Genomic DNA, 17351 nt, shown 5'->3' with positions numbered 1-17351 from the left:
TATTGAAGCTTATTAGAAAAACATGTGAACAGAAAACACTTCATTTAGAGACCTGCTGCTTTGCCAGTTAGGGTAAAATATGAGTGTCTGACCTCTCGTGCCAGATATAGATCACAAAACTTAAAATTATGAGTAAGGTTTATCAAAAATAAGCATGTTTATGGTCTGTTTTTTACTAATGGTTCACTTCTTTACCCAGTTCTCGGTATTTAGGCCTTGTAGTTTAATAAAACCAACAAATTAGCATAGTGCCTTTTGTAAATTTGAGTTGAATTGAGATAATATGCCGAAAGATTTTAATGCGGTTTACTAAATTATTGCTTTAGAGGAAGATATATTTTGTTGTGGAAAAACTGTTAAAAATACAGCTGTATCTGTAGGTACAATCTCTTCCTGCTGTGTCACCGCATATTGCTTTGCTAAAGCATGGGCTGTGTGTTTTTAGTATTGAGTCCTGTCAACACTGCATGATAAAATACACTGATGTTCCTCTCAAATTTTCCCAGATCTAAAAGGAATTGTTTTTATTAAAAAGATAAGTAGTCTGGTTTGAGAAGTTTTGTTTTTTAGTTTTTAGCTCTTTCATGCTTTTAAATCTAGTAACAACTTACCATTTCCTCTTCGATATTTAAATATGACCATCAATCTTTTTATTTTGAAGAACATATTTCATTTATATTTGTGTATATTATTATTGGGTCAAAAAATTATTAATTTAAAAATATGAAGAGAAAAAAATGCAATGAAAAGTAGTATTTTATACGGACAACCTATAAACATTTTGCTGTTTTATTTTTATTTAGGTGTTAAAAACCATCGGTGTACGTGAGGTGTGGTTTTTCGGACTGCAGTATACGGACACCAAAGGTTACCCCAACTGGCTAAAACTGGACAAAAAGGTAAGCACATACTTAACAAAAATAAAGAAAAATAGTTGTCACGATATTCAGGTTTTAATGAATACTAGAATAGAAATGGAAGGATCTCGGGTATAAAGTGACATTTTCAGACAAATGGCTACTTTAGTTTTTGTAACCCTGTGAACTGAAAAGTGATTTCAGTGACCTGATGTCTGCGTTTTAGTAAATCAGTAGCTACCACGCTGCTATGTGTGTATTTTACATATGTAGTGCAGGGCAGCTTATTTTCAGTCGCTTCCTGACTTCATGTTATCATCTGGAGGTGAATTATTTGAACTTTATGTAAGCCACCATTTTTTTTATTTTTCTCTTTTGTAAACATTTGTTACCTGGACTACACCAGGCACTTTTTTCCCCTGAGATATGGATAATCTAACCTAACTAAAGTAAATTCGACTGCAGATGAAGCAATGTCTACAAAGAAGCAGGACTCCAGATGTTCTGGATATAATCTGTCTATTTTGAAGCTAAATAGACCAACTAATGGTTTACTTTTTGGAATGTCCCACACTACTGGTCAATAAGTTTGCATTAGTCAGTTTGAGGTTAATGTCCTCTCCGCATCACATGCTAACCTCTGTTTGCTAAGTTTAGAAGTCGTCTCTCAGCATTTTACTATCAAAAACAAGGGTCACGGAAAGACGCATAGAAAAAGAGAATGGGTTGTTTGCGTCAGTCAGCAGCAGGACGCTGTTCCCAGGGTGCTAACTGGGCGCTGCAGCTAATCGGCACAATAAAAGGTTCAAACTGGAACATTCCTGGTTTTAAGTCATCAATCAAGAGTGCTTGGTTCCTGTTTTGTATTTGGAGGAAGAAAGACATTGTGAAACTGTTCACTGAGCTGGCAGTTGTGAAAGTTGACTTCCAATGAAAGGGAAGCTAGACTCCTTAATTGATAAATTAAAAACACGATACTACAATGATTCAGTTGATTTCCAGCTTCTACAAGTAATGAAATGTCTTGCAGAAGAGCAACGAGTGTCTGAACAGCTCTCTAGTAGATTTTTGGTTTCTTTACTGCAGATTCTATAGGATATTCTTCTGCAATTGTTAATTGAAATCATTCCCACCACTATGTGTCATCATGATGTGTTTATGCACATAAAGGTTTACAAGAAGGTAAAAAAATTATATTTTGGTCTCGTCTGACAAGATCAGTGTCTTTCAACAGATTGCAAGCAGGCTCACTTCTAGCTTTTTACGGCTAACTGAGCTTTTCAATCCCCTACAGGTGTCATCTCAAGATGTGAAGAAGGACAACCCACTACAATTCAAGTTTCGGGCCAAGTTCTTCCCTGAGGACGTTTCTGAGGAGCTGATTCAGGAAATCACCCAGAAGCTCTTCTTCCTGCAAGTAAAAGAGGGCATCCTTGGCGACGAGATCTACTGTCCACCAGAGACCGCAGTCCTGCTGGCCTCCTACGCAGTCCAGGCCAAGTTTGGTGACTACGACAAAGAAGTCCACCGGCCTGGATATCTAGTCAATGAACGCATGCTGCCTCAGAGGTAAGATGTGCGACGTTATGGTGAGTTTGGTTAGGCCACTTTTCTACAATGCTCACATTACTGACATATTGCTAACTCAGTGTTCTGGGTAAACTTGAAAGTAGAAAGATATTTTGGGAGAGAGTCTAAAAGGAAGGGCAAACTATTTTTATATCAATGTTAATAGGCATTGCTACTAAACGGATCTGCGTTTGGTAAAATGTGATTGTATTAGGAACTGACGACCTTTCTAGGTTTCAAACCTTTAAGCAAACATTTTTTTCTTCTAGATTTGAATAATTGGCATATTCTTCTCATTATTTACAAAAAAGAAAAAATTCGATTAACGGGGTAATTACCAAAAAATGTTTTTTACAGTGCAGATGTGTAACAGTAGCTTTGGTTATGCACCACAGCAAATCATTGTATTTTCTTAGTGAGTGCTGTTGAGCAGTGTAAATAAGTGTTTTAATTATGTGTGCTTAGAGTCCTGGAGCAGCACAAGTTATCCAAAGAACAGTGGGAGGAACGAATCCAGGTGTGGCACGAGGAGCACTCTGGGGTATTGAGGTGAGTTATTAAACTCAGTTTGTGTTGATAATTTTAAACTCTGCTGTGAAAAGCGCAGCGGCTGATTGGGCCGATCGTTTCCTGATCGTCTTGCAGGGAGGACGCCATGTTGGAGTACCTAAAGATTTCACAGGACCTGGAAATGTACGGCGTGAACTACTTTGACATTAAGAATAAGAAGGGAACAGAGCTGAGGCTGGGAGTGGACGCACTGGGCCTCAACATTTATGAGAAGGACGACAAGTAAGCATTTTGTTATTTATAAGATTACTTGTACCAAATACTTTTGGTATTTCTTTATATTCTGACTTACAGTTTGGTTGTACAAAGCTAAACGTCTTGGCCAGATGTATGTTGACTGGAATCTCATTTAGTCCTGTTTAATTAGGACTGTATTGTCAAATGGTTGTTTGTCTGTTATCCTTTAAATTCTTAATAGAGTTTTATGATATATTTCTGGTTTTAATTAATTAATTTTAATTGTTGATTTCTGGTCAACAATTCTTCTTATTAGCAGGTCAAAACTTTACAATATCAAATTTTGTCAATTCAATGTAACACATAAATTATTACCATTTATTATACTTTTAATACTGTTACTGCTCTGAGTGACCATTACATCTTAATATGAGGAGCAGATTTAATGTCATACAAAACTGTCTTTAGCACATAGTAGCATTTAGCACACTAATAGTTTTCTTTTAAGCAACCTTTTATATCTGTTCTTGCTTTGAACAAATATAAAACTTTTTGTGCACTTTTTGTATTAGGAGTTGAGTACTGATTTCTAAATCTATTATAGAAATGTTTAAAATAAATTTAAAAGTATTACAGTTTCTTTTTTCTGAGGAGCAGTTAATTGCTGAATTAATAAACAGGTGAACATAGATGGTAAAGTCGCCTTCTTAACACAATAATGAATCTGAAACACTGAAAGTGTTAAGTCTGAAGTGATCGCTGTGTGATTAGGGCTTTGCTGGCTGCATTGCACAGATATTTTATTGGTGGTGATAATCAGTCTAGACGTTGTTGGCTCTTTCAGTTTCAGGTTGAATTGTATCTCTTTATGTTGAATTTTCAGAGGAATAAACATGTTTCCTGTCTAATTAGATTTTGTTAGACGTGTTCACATTTATTATTTTAATTCTGTATGAAACAATGTGTTAATCCATATAATCCACCCCTATTTAATCGGGGTGGATTATTAGAGCCTTTATTAGTCACGCACTCATAGTTTCAATCAGATTTAAGCTGCAGATGTTTCACCACAAAGACGTTTGTCATGATTTTTGCCTGACTCAGACCGAGCTCTTCCCACTTAAAACACTAAGATAAACTTGCTGAACCAGGTTTACATCTGCCAGCAGTCAACACTTACATTTCCTGTTTGAGAGTAAGAAATGAAAATATTCCTTTCATCTTTGAAGGGTTTCTGGGGCCTACATGTGTAGATTGCTGCTCACATCCCACAGAGATCTGCTTTTTATGTGCACCTTATTTACAGCAGTACAGTGTGAGGGATTATCCCGCTGTGTATTTGGTGAATTAAATTCAGACAGATCCTGTCCTCTGTGGGATTAGTGGAGTGAAGTGCACCGTGTTAAAGTAGCTCTTCGTCCCAGGTGACTTGCCTTTCAGTCACTGACCTTATGCTGGAAATGCTGCCAGCTCTGCTGTAGATTAGAGTCCATCTTGTGTTAAAGTGGCTCCTCTGGTAGCTTTCAGGCCAGCCTGCTGCTGGTGGAAGAAACAAGGGCAGCACATTTTGGTAATGTTAAGGTTAAGCCACTCACCTGCTTCATGCTGAGAACTTTAATTGAGGCTTCACTGCTTATTTTTTTATCTTTTTAAATTACTGAGTGAGTATTTAGGAAGATCCAGTTTGTAATTTATTGTGACTGTGATTGTAAAGCATTCAGGAACAGGACCTTGTGCGCGTGTGTGTGTTTCTGAACGTCTCGTCCTGATGAGCAAAGAAAGGCCTCTCCTCTGCGCTGCCCTCTGCTGTAACCATGCCAACGCTGACTGGTTTTTCAAGCTTTGCGGCACTTAAGAATGTGAGGCTGTAGCACAGACTCTCCCAACGAGGGCAACCGACCCACAATGCAACAGTGGCAGCTAAGGCTTCACTGAGGTACAGCCTGGAGCAAAACGTTTAACTCCTTATGCTCCTGAAGTAGAATAAAAAAAATCAAAAAAAATCACTGCTTTATAAATCAAAACCTGCAGAGATTAATATATCACATTACTTGTGGTTATTTTTGAAACATTTCTCATGATTTGTAAATCTTAGCATCTTTAAGGATGGGAAAGTTAGTCGAATCCTACGATAAGATCTTAAACATCCTTTGAAGATGTTTTTGTTTAAAAATACATACAGAACAAAACAAATGGCTTTAAGGACCATATTTTATTTTATTTATTTTTTATTTTGAAGGAGGCATTAGATTCTCAGGGTATGATGACCCTTATTTTTTTTAACAGCACCTTTTTTATTAATTTGTTGTCCTTTGAGAAATTTATACAAGTATATAGTATAATTATATTTGAAATGAGAAATTATTCCAGTAGTAATGTGAAAATGTGAGTGACTGGCAGTGCACAGCAACAAGTGGAGGAGGGGCGCTACTGTGTTACTCTATAGTCCTAAAATAGCAGTTTTTTCCCCCTGTACTTGTTACCTTTTTATAATGACTTTTTCTCATCTTGTCTAAAACTTGACTGTTTAGCTGAGATATGTTCCTGACTCCAAGCAGCAGGAATGAAAAAATTAATCAATCAATCAATCAATCAATCAATCAATAAATGAAGTTTTTTTGTACAGCACATTTCAGCAACAAAGCAGTTCGAAGTTTTTTATATCATAAAAACATCATAAACTCATAATTTCCTCAACGATTCTGAAAACCAGTAACAGAAATTGCATTTTGTCAAGTGGCATTAAGTAACATTAATCAATATATTAAAAACAGCTGAATAATTGTTTACTTTAATCTTGGAACATAAAATCTGCAAATTGTCCAACTGTACAAAGAGTCTGCAATTTAAAGATTGTATTTTAAATGAAATCTGTAACACACTGGTACTCAGCATGACTTGCTGGCTTCAAATGTTTGCCAACAAAAATACTGAAATTGATTAAATCCAACAGAAACTTTGATCTGTAAAGAAGAACAAACTGGAGATGACTGAAACAAAACTTCACCAAGTAAAAAATGCTTACTGGTTATACAGATAAAAGCCCTGCCTTTGAGTTCAGGGTACATCCAGTAAGTCTTACCCTATTGCCAGGGATGTTTTCTCAGGTAGATTTTTACCATTTTAATCTGATTTTGTCCTTGTTTCTGCACTCAAAGTGACAGAAGCCATCCTTCTCCTGTAAAAGGTTAAACTGCTGGAAAAAACTTTTTTTCAACCAAAGCGATTCCCGGTAAAAGTTTAACTCTGCATTTATTTAGAAATTATATTTCTTCAATAAACACTGAAGTTTGCCATGCTTGTTTTAACCGAGCACCTCTGCTTGAACTGCATTTTATTATTCTTAAAATTAGTCATATTTGCATTCTAACATCCATATATCTAAAGAATGTTACTGATTGATACAGAGGTATATATTAATGAAATCTTTTTTTTACATATGTCAGTTCTCTGTAACACACTCCGACTGATAGAGCACATCTAATAAACCTCACGGCTCCGATGGGAAATATTCAGCAGATAACAGCACATTGTTTTCTCAATTCCACAAGCATGTGTCAGGGTCAGCGATGGAGTGAAATTCCAGTTCAGGGAGTTTCATGGCAGCCAGTTTGGCTGCATGCTCAGCTGCTGCTTTAACAGATTACAACGCTATCGCCTGGGCCCTGTTGACAGCGCCGCTCTGCATTGTGTGGAGCGAGACGGCAGCGGCTCAGTTTGTCTGGGACAACAGCACAGTGAGCCACCACACCCCAGATTTATCCCCTGATCCGGGAGATTAGACTGACGAAGCGGTTTGTAGCTGTGAACTGATTTGATTTTAGGGAAGTAACTAGAATAATTGTTAGTTTTATCTCTGCATATGGATGACCTGATAGCAGTGTGTCCCATTTATTGTTCTTGAGGTGCAACAACTTAACATGCCAAGGTTCAACAACTGTACTCATCTAGACTGTGAGTTTTTAAACCATGCTCAATTAATACTAAGAGGCCCAGAGGTGAATAGTGGTTTGGCAGAAATAATTTTCATTTACAATAGACTTAAGCTGTCAAAAGATTTTAAGCCATCTGAAATCTTAATAATCAAGACAGAAACATTTAATTTCCGGTTCTTGACTGTAGGAATTTGGTGAGATGAACTTAAAAGTGTATTGCTATATATTGTGATAGTCATAAAGGTAACAATAAAGTACTTATTACGGTACTTCTTTCTAGTTTTTCTTTCTAAGCATCTGAATAGCAATGGCTGCATGTCACAGTTCAACAAACACAACTGTGAAATATCCTTCTATAGGACACGGTTGAATAAAGAAGTTTGATCTGTTAAGGCACATTATCAATTTATTGTTGTTTATTGATGCTCTTATGAAAAATTCCAACAATTCTGGTGATTTTATTTTATCTTTTTTTTTCTTTTCAAAATGAAAAATGATACAATAAACGGCCGTCCCAGGTTGACTGATTGTGTGCACTCTCCTATTCTATTTCCTCATCTCAATTTTTGTATCGAATGTAAACGGATGGTATCATATTCCAGAAATGTTACCATATTGTTTTTCACCAATTTCTCTGTAATGGTGATATGCCAAAATAACTACTGAAACTTCAAGAAGGTGGACATTGTTATAAATGGGACAACGGTATCCCATTTCTGATATGCTATTAAAAAATAAAATGAAATAATAATTTATGAATACATCCAAAAGGTTCTTTTTTTGTTTCTGTATTCATTTGCAATAATTTATTTGATTTCTTCTTCAGGTTGACGCCAAAGATTGGCTTTCCCTGGAGTGAGATCAGAAACATTTCCTTCAATGACAAGAAGTTCATCATCAAGCCTATAGACAAAAAATCTCCAGTGAGTAAAATGTCCTGGGCGTCACTTTTACGTTACTTTTTCAACATTAGAATCAGTTTTTTTCTTTTAAACCACTTTTTAAAATTCCCTCATCTAAAGAACTTTTGTTATAATCTAAGTAGCGAAGTAAGATTGATTACATTTTTCTCAATTTCTTTTCTCCCCAAACTTTCAGGACTTTGTGTTTTATGCCCCGAGACTGAGGATCAACAAAAGCATCCTGAACCTGTGCATGGGCAACCATGACCTCTACATGCGTCGTCGTAAGCCCGACACAATCGAGGTGCAGCAGATGAAGGCTCAGGCCATGGAGGAGAAGCAGATGAAACAGAAGGAGAGGTACAGACGAGCTTGAATGGCTGAAGGAATATACTTCATTAATCCTTTTCAAAAACCTGAAAAAAATCGGACTTTCGGATTGGTTAAAAACTGAATCATTTCTGGTTTGAGTAAAGTTTTTAATATTAGTTCTGTATTTAAGTAAATTAAGGGTCGTTTGTAGGATGTAATTGGATTATCTTCACTGATTCTGGTGTTAATTTTAAGTGGAACAGTTTGAAATCTACTTGATGCCCTGTCTGCTTTCTGACTAAATCCAGACTGCAGTCAAACTAGGCAAAATCAGCAGCAGAGTTGGTGACATGGTTGGAGTTAGCGCATTAGCATTAGCTTCCGCTAAATGCTGTTTGTGTAGTGCTTTAGCACAAGCGCAACTAATGTTTATGATTTGTGCTGTAGGGTTACCACAACAAAAGTTTTGATACCATTTTGAACTCTAAATTGGAAACTAAATTCCTCTCCAAATGTAGGAGCACTGAACAGAGGAAATATGACCGTGGTCTCAGCCACAGCTGTCAGCCTGCGGTCTGTCCACACAGCTGTTTAAACATCATGATGTAACACAACACAGATGAGACAATGACATTCAAAAGGAAAACCTTGAAAGACAAGAGGACTGGTTCTCATACAGTAGCTCTCAGCAGGTTGTACGAGGTTTGGCTGCTGGGAAACTTTGGAAGAAAGTTCAGGAAGAGTTGCTTTAAAACATACAGGGAGATATCCGTTTTTGCAAAAGATAGAGAGCTGAAATAATTCAAGACATGGAAAGCAGAAGTAATAAGTTTTGTCCTGATATCAAATATTTATGGTGTGTATAAATTGTGAAATAACAAGCATTTTAAAGATCTTTGTTGGGCATTGCTGCTTAAAGCTTTTTAAGGTGGTTTCTCTTGACGTTGTTCCAAAAATAATTTTTCTTTGTCATAAAAAACAATGATATCAAACATATTTTCGTAAAGTAGAACCAAAACATTGAATATTTGTCAAAATTATTTGACTGTGAAGTTGAATAATTTCTACTAATCAGCTGGGATGTTCATGAAGTAGATCAGCATTTTTTATGCTCAAAACATTTAAAAGTTTCCATATTTGCATGTATTTCTAGAATCATCCATTAACAGATAGCACAGCTTTTTTAGCCAAAGCAATCTTCAAAATAATATAATTATAATTTATGCCTCATGCCATATGATTAAACTGTAAATAAGAATGTTATAGAGCTGCAACATTAGCTAACTGAACCTGCTGTTCCTAGTCCTGATTAGAGAACATCATTTCTCTGCATACTTTGGCATGCTGTCATAAACAGTACTGTCATTTTTATGGGAACTGTGTTGCCAGACGACTGTAAACTGACATCAACCTCTGTGCAAAGCAAATATTATTTACATGAGGATTATTTTAGACTATTTTTAGCTTCTGTATATCATCACCATCACAAAGCTAATATAAAGACAAACAATTTAGCTTACTTTTTGATGGACCAGAAAAGAATAGTTCATAGCTGTGAAGTGGAATGAAAAGGATATTTTTCACATTATTTTACAAAATATGTTTGGAAAAGTGCATTTCTAATCAGCTCATGTCACTCTAATATCCTTTAGTAAATAAACGTAGCGCATGTAATTTAGTAGCATTCATAGCATCCACCAGGTTGGCTTTATGACCTCTCTGTTCCATCTCCAGGGCTCATTTGGAGAATGAGAAGAAGAAAAGGGAAGCCATCGAGAGGGAGAAGGAGCAGATGGAGCGGGAGAAGCAGGAACTCATGATGAGGCTCTACCAGTTTGAGGAGAAAACTAAAAAGGCAGAGAAAGGTGCGTTAAAGGGGTCTGTGGCTCATCAACCCTCTCCTATAATCTATGATGGGGTATAAAGAGTCTATCTGCTGGAAATAGTCGAAATGACGGCACACTTGCAGTTATGCATGTGTGTACTGTAAACACCAGGCCAACAGGTTATTCTGTTTGTGTCGGTAACTTTTTGTATAAATAGCAGCAGGAAGAAAGTACTGTCAGTTTTACTTGCTGTTCCTCTTTATTTTATTTAACTCATAAAACGTAATCATTTTAGATTTAACTGTTTGTTATTGTGTCGCAAATCAATGAAGAACAAGATATTTGTTGGTTTTCATCTCAGTTTGACTAGAGAGAGAAGATGTCCCACTTCTCTTGTTGTTGGCTCATCAGATCTGTATGTGACTCCCTGTTTTTGTTTCCTGCTCATAAAGCAGCTAATAAAAACTAATGACATTTACTTTAAACGTTTATCTAGGCCAAGGAATAATTTGACTTCCTACTGTGGGAAATCCACTGGTTGTAACTGATGTTTACTAGAGCAGGGTCCAATCCTGATGGGTCAGTGTCTTTCAGTTTTTAGATATTTTCCTGGTCTGACAGACATGAATCAAACCACATTTTATTTTGTATTTATGTACAAAATACAAATCAGTATCAGCCAATGGCCAGAACTAAGACTGCTTTGAGTTTATTTTTGAATAATAAGCTTTAAATTATTTTTTTTGTGTAATATAGTGCAGAACTTGTGAAATAATGGCAAAACACAGAAATCAAATTGGGATCAATTTATTTAATACTATTTACTGTATTTTTTAAAGTAAAATTTAACTTTTACAAATACAAATAACTACTAACTGTTTTTTTATATTCATTATCAGGGATGTTTTTAACATGCTTTGACAGCTGATGAGTTAGTCACTGCCGTATAAACTGTTCTGTCTTCAGCATAGAAATGTAATTTAGTGAGTCTGATAAATATTACGTTTTCAAAAGCTTTCTCAGATTTATTTTGGTATTTTTACTTCTTATTAAATGAGTGACAATTGGCCTAAATGTTGATTACTACTGCAATCAATGGAATAAAGTAAAACATTTTCTGAGTAGGCATCTCCATAATTCATTGCAAATCCATAACTACCAGGAGAAACGTAGCCATGTGCAATATTTCTGTATGTGGGTATGGAAGGGTTTGTATATGCAAACAAAATGCAAGTTGCCTGAGATTAATGGTGACACATGAGCATAAACTGGTGAACGTACATATTGAGCCAGAGCCTCAGATGACGCTACTTTAATTCAACTACGATTGCAATGTATGCAAACTATTTTAAGATATATTTCTTATTCCATATTTACAATAATCACAAAGCTTAGCAAACATAAGATGAAGCCCCACTGATGAAATGGGAACAGTGTTGTTAAGATGACAGTCATGCTCCAGTAAAACATGACTTGATTAAATGTTTACTATTCTGTAATGAAGGCACGGATATACCTATACTGATATGAGAGGAAATTAAACGTCCCAGTAGGAGCTAAGACATGTTCTGATCAACCTTTATCTTCCACTGTTGAGGAAAACAAAGTAATATTTTACTTTACTGATGTTCAAAAAAGAAAGGAAAACTTTGTAACTATGCAAAACTTGTAGCATGTATTGATCCGCACCTGAACGTAGTCCCTAACAAATGCTGAGGTTGCTAGATATAAGGTTTCCAGCTTGTAAAGGTTAAGGTGTATCAGCAATAGATTAATGTCTGGAAACAAGTAAAGTGAAACATTTTTTAAATTAAGTGATGGATTATTTTCAAATGACATTTTGTTACCTAAATTTACATCTTTAGTTTAAATTATTTAATTTGTGTGATTATTTTTCTGACACTAATCCAGTTTCTGTTGATACAATTTAAATTTAAATTTTTTTACTTTGTCAAGTATCTGTCACATTTATTGTAAAATAAATAAATAAATAAATAAATAAATAAAATCCAGATTTGATAAGATGTGGCTTAAAAACAGGGATCTCAATAGAATACAAAGACATATTTATTTATTAAATAAGGAAGCCAAATACAACTTAAGTAAATGTAGTTTTTCATCAATGTGAAAAAAAAAGCTTTGAAATAGTTTTAAAAATGTAACTTATTGAAACTTGAAGAAAATAAGTCTATGAACAGAAATTTCTTGTGACTCCAAAATCTTCCCTCATGTGAGATTAAGTGCATAAAGCTGTCCCTCCTCTGCCTGTTAGATTTGCAGGACCAGCTTCAGAGAGCCATGATGCTGGAGCAGGAGCGGAGGAGGGCGGAGGAGGAGGCTGCGCGTCTGGAGGCAGAACGTCAGGCTGCCCTGCTGGCTAAAGAGGAGCTGGCCCGCCAGGCTGAGAGTCAGCTGAAGACCCAGGAGCAGCTGGTTAGTGCTTTAATGAAACCCCGTTTTGATTTAAAGTGGACAAAATTCATATTGTTGCACCTTTTTGCAAACGTCAGTTTGCATCTTTACGGCTTCTAAAAATAGCCCAAGCGTTTAAAAAGAACCACAGAGGTGTTTTTTGTTAACAGATTAATGCTTTTTAATGTCTGGAAAGTGAGCCATTTCAAAAACCTTCCAAATGTAGCATCACAAATCAGCAGGTACTGTCCCTCACCTAGCAACCCAACGAAGCCCAGCCTGTTGCCTAGCAACCCAAGCTGAGTACCAGCACTTTTAGACATCTGGTTTTACGCTGTATTCACTGTACAATGGCTGCTGGAAAAGACAAACGTTTTGTTGTTAACTTATCATTTAGAAACCACTTGCTGCATTCTGGCTGCTTGTGCAGGAGGCTACACTTCTGCTTTTCAGAGATGTATGACAATATAATCATGCATCTGTTAACAGCCATTTTCACATGCGAGTGGAAATGTTGAGTTGGGGTCAAGCCCAGTAGCAACTCATTTGGATTTAAATGACTAGATGCCCTAAAACAACTCAAAATACACAGAACTGGACAAAATAAAATCTAATTTTACAGGAATGATTTTGTGGTTCATAAAGCAAGGACCCTCATCTGCTATTGACCAACCAGTGAACTTTTCCCAGTTGCTTGTGAATGTTTTGCCTGCTACATTGCTTCTTTGTAGCTAACACGAATAAAGAAGCTTGTACAGTGTATTAAAATCACTTTCATAAATCTTTAATGTAGAATTTTGCTTTGCCCTGCAAGCTCCAACAAAGTTAGTTCCCAGTCCAACAGTGAGCTTTGGGGCATTTTCCTAACATCCCAGAATGCAACCCTTGAAACATGACTGAGTTTAATGGTGCACCTGTCATAGTGTTCAAGTAAACCATTCTCTAAAGAAATACTTGCGAAGCTGGAGCAAACTTTGAACAGCTGTAAATTGTTGACAACCTTTTGAACAAGACTGACCGTCCAGATCACACGTTTGAAGGGTCAAGCAGAAAAACAAGGTGAGCATTCCTCTACTCGCTCCAGATCTCGTACTGACTGGACCTGAAGTATTTAGGAGATTTCATCATCTTTGTTTTGAATATTTGAAAGCAGATGATGATCCACCTTCTCTGAATTTTCCGAGGTTTGGGATAAAGCAAGACAGACAGAGCACCGACAGAAACTATTTAATGCTGATGTCACTTTGCTGCGTAAAAAAACCAAAACAAGCTCAGCTTGTCTGAAGGAATGCGTCACAACACCTGCAGGGTCGGGGCGTTTCTTCAGTGCTCAGCGTGCTTTTTCACTTCTGTCTCAGCTTTTACAGTTACGACAAGATTAAGGATTGTAGTTTACGCCTATCTTGCAGTTAATACAAGACAGGAGTATATGAGTCGACCTCCACCTTTAACATTAACTCTTACAATTTGATGTTAAAGGTAGAGGGGGTCTGACTAATCTGTTATTTAAATTTACAGGCATTGACGCTGTTTTAAGATTTTAAGTGAAATACAAATAACCGACTGCATTCAATCAATAATACAAAAAAATCTTCTCATCTAAGACAGAAATGATTCATTTTGTTCTGAACTGCTGCTAAACATCGCCATCCTTGTTTGGATTTGATTTGCATGTCTTTAATAAAACCTGTCCTGTTTTCAGGCTTCTGAGCTGGCAGAGCACTCAGCCAAGATCGCGCTGCTGGAGGAGGCGAGAAGACGCAAAGAGGAGGAGGCTCGCACATGGCAGAACAGGGTGAGAGTTTGAACTGAAATGTGTAGCTGTCTACTTCCTGTCGCAGTAGATAAATGTAGAACAGCACTGCAAGTCAGCTTAAATTAAAAAAGAAGGAGACAGATGAAGACATATTTGACCCTTTTTGTGTTCTTCAGGCCGTAGAGGCTCAAGACGATCTGATTAAGACCAAAGAGGAGCTGCACATGGTGCTGACGGTGCCCCCGCCTCCACCGCCTCCTCCTGGGTACAACCACCGGGACGACAACAGTGACAGCGAGGACAACAACAGCACGAACAGCACCGACCTGGCGATAGACGACTTCAACGACCACCGCAAGGAGGAGGAGCGTCTGACTGAGGTCGAGAAGAACGAGCGCGTCCAGAAGCAGCTCAAGGTGAGGGAAAAATCCCACAACAAATCAGACAGGAACAAAATCAACAAACTAAAATTTATGTAGATTTATGCTATGGTAGTGTTTGTTACCATGGATCTGACATAATGCCACTTTTAATATAAAATACACAGCTTTAATTAAACCTTTATGTACAATATTCAAGAGACAATTTAAAATAGTTTATTTGTTTAATACTATCTAACAAAAAGGCACTTTACATCCCATTTTTTTGCCAGTCCAATTTAACCAAAACCAGTCTGCTGTTGGTGAGAGCGTTAGACCTCGGCACCCCATTTCACCAGGGTCCAGGTTATTAAAAAAATGTTAAATCAGACCAGTAATTACACTTTGAACGTTATTTAGTCACCTAAAATCCAATGGAACAATGCAACTGTAACAAACTTGAAATAAAATCTTGACTTCTATGTTCTCATTGAATATTGAAATTCAATCTTAAAATCTATTGAGGGATTTCATCCATTAGACCCCAAGAGCTTTTTGCTCTGTGCACGGTCCAGCAGGGTCACACTGACCCCGCGTGCGCTTTTACGAGTTTTTTTTTGTGTGGATAAACTCACCGCTTCCTTGCTGTCCGACTGTGGCATTTGCTGCACTTCTAAAGAGCGTGGTGCTAAAACCGCAGGAGGATTTATGTTTCACCTTATCTAATTTTGCACCTGGTTTGTGCAGTGTAAACTACAGGGGTTATAAAATCGTCCTGCAAAACCACTCTGATTCTTGGGGAAAGGTTCCTGTAGTAAAAAAATTCAAATTTTAGGGATTTTTTTTCTGCAAACTTGCAAAAGACTGTTCTCAGATTCTTTTATATATTTTACTCTGCATGAGCTATAGTGAGTTGGACATCCACTGACCTGTGTCTCATATTACAAGTCAGTGGACCAAAGATTTTTTTGGGGCAAATTAAGTTATTGCAACATTGCATTTATCTATATGACACCAGTGTAAAAAATATTTTTGTTTAAAGTCCCTCAAGAATTTAATACTGACAAAGCATTCAAGAAAAAGCATCACAATGTGGGGACTTTTAATGTTAACTTACTGAACATATAGAAGAGGATGTTTAAGTGCAGTCTGCTCCATATTTTTCTCACATTTCTTCCTCCTCTCGTTAGACCCTGACCTCAGAGCTGGCTCAGGCCCGTGACGAGTCCAAGCACACCCAGAACGATCTCCTCCACAGCGAGAATGTGCGCGCCGGCCGAGACAAATACAAGACCTTGCGACAGATCCGGCAGGGCAACACCAAGCAGAGGATCGACGAGTTTGAGGCCTTATAAGACGCCGTCGCAGCTCAAGCGCACGCCCTTTCTGAATGGTCACTATTCCTCTTGATTTGCTGCTGAGACACACACAAACGTCCCCTTCTCACCCACCCAAAGACATGTTTAACACGCGCTGGTAGCTGACTAAACTGAAGCAGCAGAAGACTGGGAGGACGCAGCGCTCTGCAGAACCTTAGTGCCAAAATCTTTTGTCCTTTCTCTTGTTTTAGTGTTTTGAATATTGTCACTTTTTTGATGGAGTCAGACGAAAATGATTGTTTTTCACTGGAGGTTTAATGAAATAGTGGGAATCTTGTTGTAATGCACCTAGTAATCAAATTGTTGCGTTGGAAGAAAAGGCCTTGTTCATAGCGACCACTCAGAAAGGGGGAGACAGTATACGCAGGAAAATTGATCTTTATTTTCCATTATATTTGAACACTTCCAGTTATGTTTATTTTTGCTCTTAAGACAAAATCATAGTTTGATATTTATACTGTATATGGGACATAAAGGGTATTTCGTTTTGGTTTGTATATTTTTGCTTTCTACTAATATTAAAAACTTTTACGTTTTCAGAGGTTTTATGTATTGACCCAAATAACAGCCTAGTCTTATGTTCCATATGTTTTCCCTTAGATCACTTAACTAAAGAGATTTATTGTAAATTATTAATTTTATTGTAGGAGACCTCCAGTTGCAGACAAAATAAATTTAGATGAACTTTCCAATTACTTTCTTTTCATTAGTTGTGCAAATCATTCAGAGCAACATGTTGAATAATGCAAAGCTTTGTTTGTATTTCTATCAGTTTGTTTAATGTCACATTGTTACAATATAAGCAGCACATGTTGAGGGTTTTTACCCTCTAAAGTGGCTTTTCTGTCTGGTCACTCACACAGTTACAATGACATGTGGAGGTTTGTTTTTAAAGTTGGATTTCTCAGCAAACTCTTGGACTAAAGTAGCATTTACTACAGAAAAGCTGTATGCAGAAACGCTCGGCTGTGCTGGGATTTGTATATAACCAGGATTTTATAATGAGGTTTCAACATATTGCCAATAAAGTTACTTGATTTGTCACCTCTGTGTGTTTGTTGCAGGATTATAACTTTTTGAAATGAGTATGCATGTGGGGCAGAGAGGAAACTGTTGGAGAGAACCTCCAGTAATTTGCATTTTGCTCCATACAGAATAAAAAGCAAACATTTGCTGTAAGGTCACTTCCATAGCAGGGTGTTCCCGGACGCCACAGGAGCCTTGTGGATTTTATTTGTATTTTATATTATCAGTTTGCTTCTTGCTACTCTAATGTTTTCTCTTTTTTTAATAAGAT

General features: G+C 37.0%; 1 protein-coding gene across 2 annotated transcripts in view; it reads left to right on the top strand.

Moving 5' to 3' along the window:
• Positions 1-17098, top strand: part of ezrb (ezrin b) — a 33765-nt gene extending 16667 nt beyond the window's left edge. For both annotated transcript variants that reach the window (XM_044107270.1, XM_044107269.1), the window contains 11 exons: positions 804-899; positions 2152-2426; positions 2892-2975; positions 3072-3218; positions 7935-8031; positions 8207-8370; positions 10057-10187; positions 12421-12581; positions 14263-14355; positions 14493-14732; positions 15866-17098. In XM_044107270.1, coding sequence (XP_043963205.1) covers positions 804-899; positions 2152-2426; positions 2892-2975; positions 3072-3218; positions 7935-8031; positions 8207-8370; positions 10057-10187; positions 12421-12581; positions 14263-14355; positions 14493-14732; positions 15866-16030 — 1653 coding nt within the window. In that variant the 3' untranslated portion in view covers positions 16031-17098. The remainder of the gene's footprint in view (positions 1-803; positions 900-2151; positions 2427-2891; positions 2976-3071; positions 3219-7934; positions 8032-8206; positions 8371-10056; positions 10188-12420; positions 12582-14262; positions 14356-14492; positions 14733-15865) is intronic.
• Positions 17099-17351: the final 253 nt, after the last annotated feature.

This window comes from Gambusia affinis, linkage group LG22, assembly GCF_019740435.1.
Source record: "Gambusia affinis linkage group LG22, SWU_Gaff_1.0, whole genome shotgun sequence".
In the NCBI taxonomy this organism is placed as follows: Eukaryota; Metazoa; Chordata; class Actinopteri; order Cyprinodontiformes; family Poeciliidae; genus Gambusia; species Gambusia affinis.
Note: the sequence above shows the minus strand (reverse complement) of the source record. Positions and strands in the feature narration are given on the sequence as shown.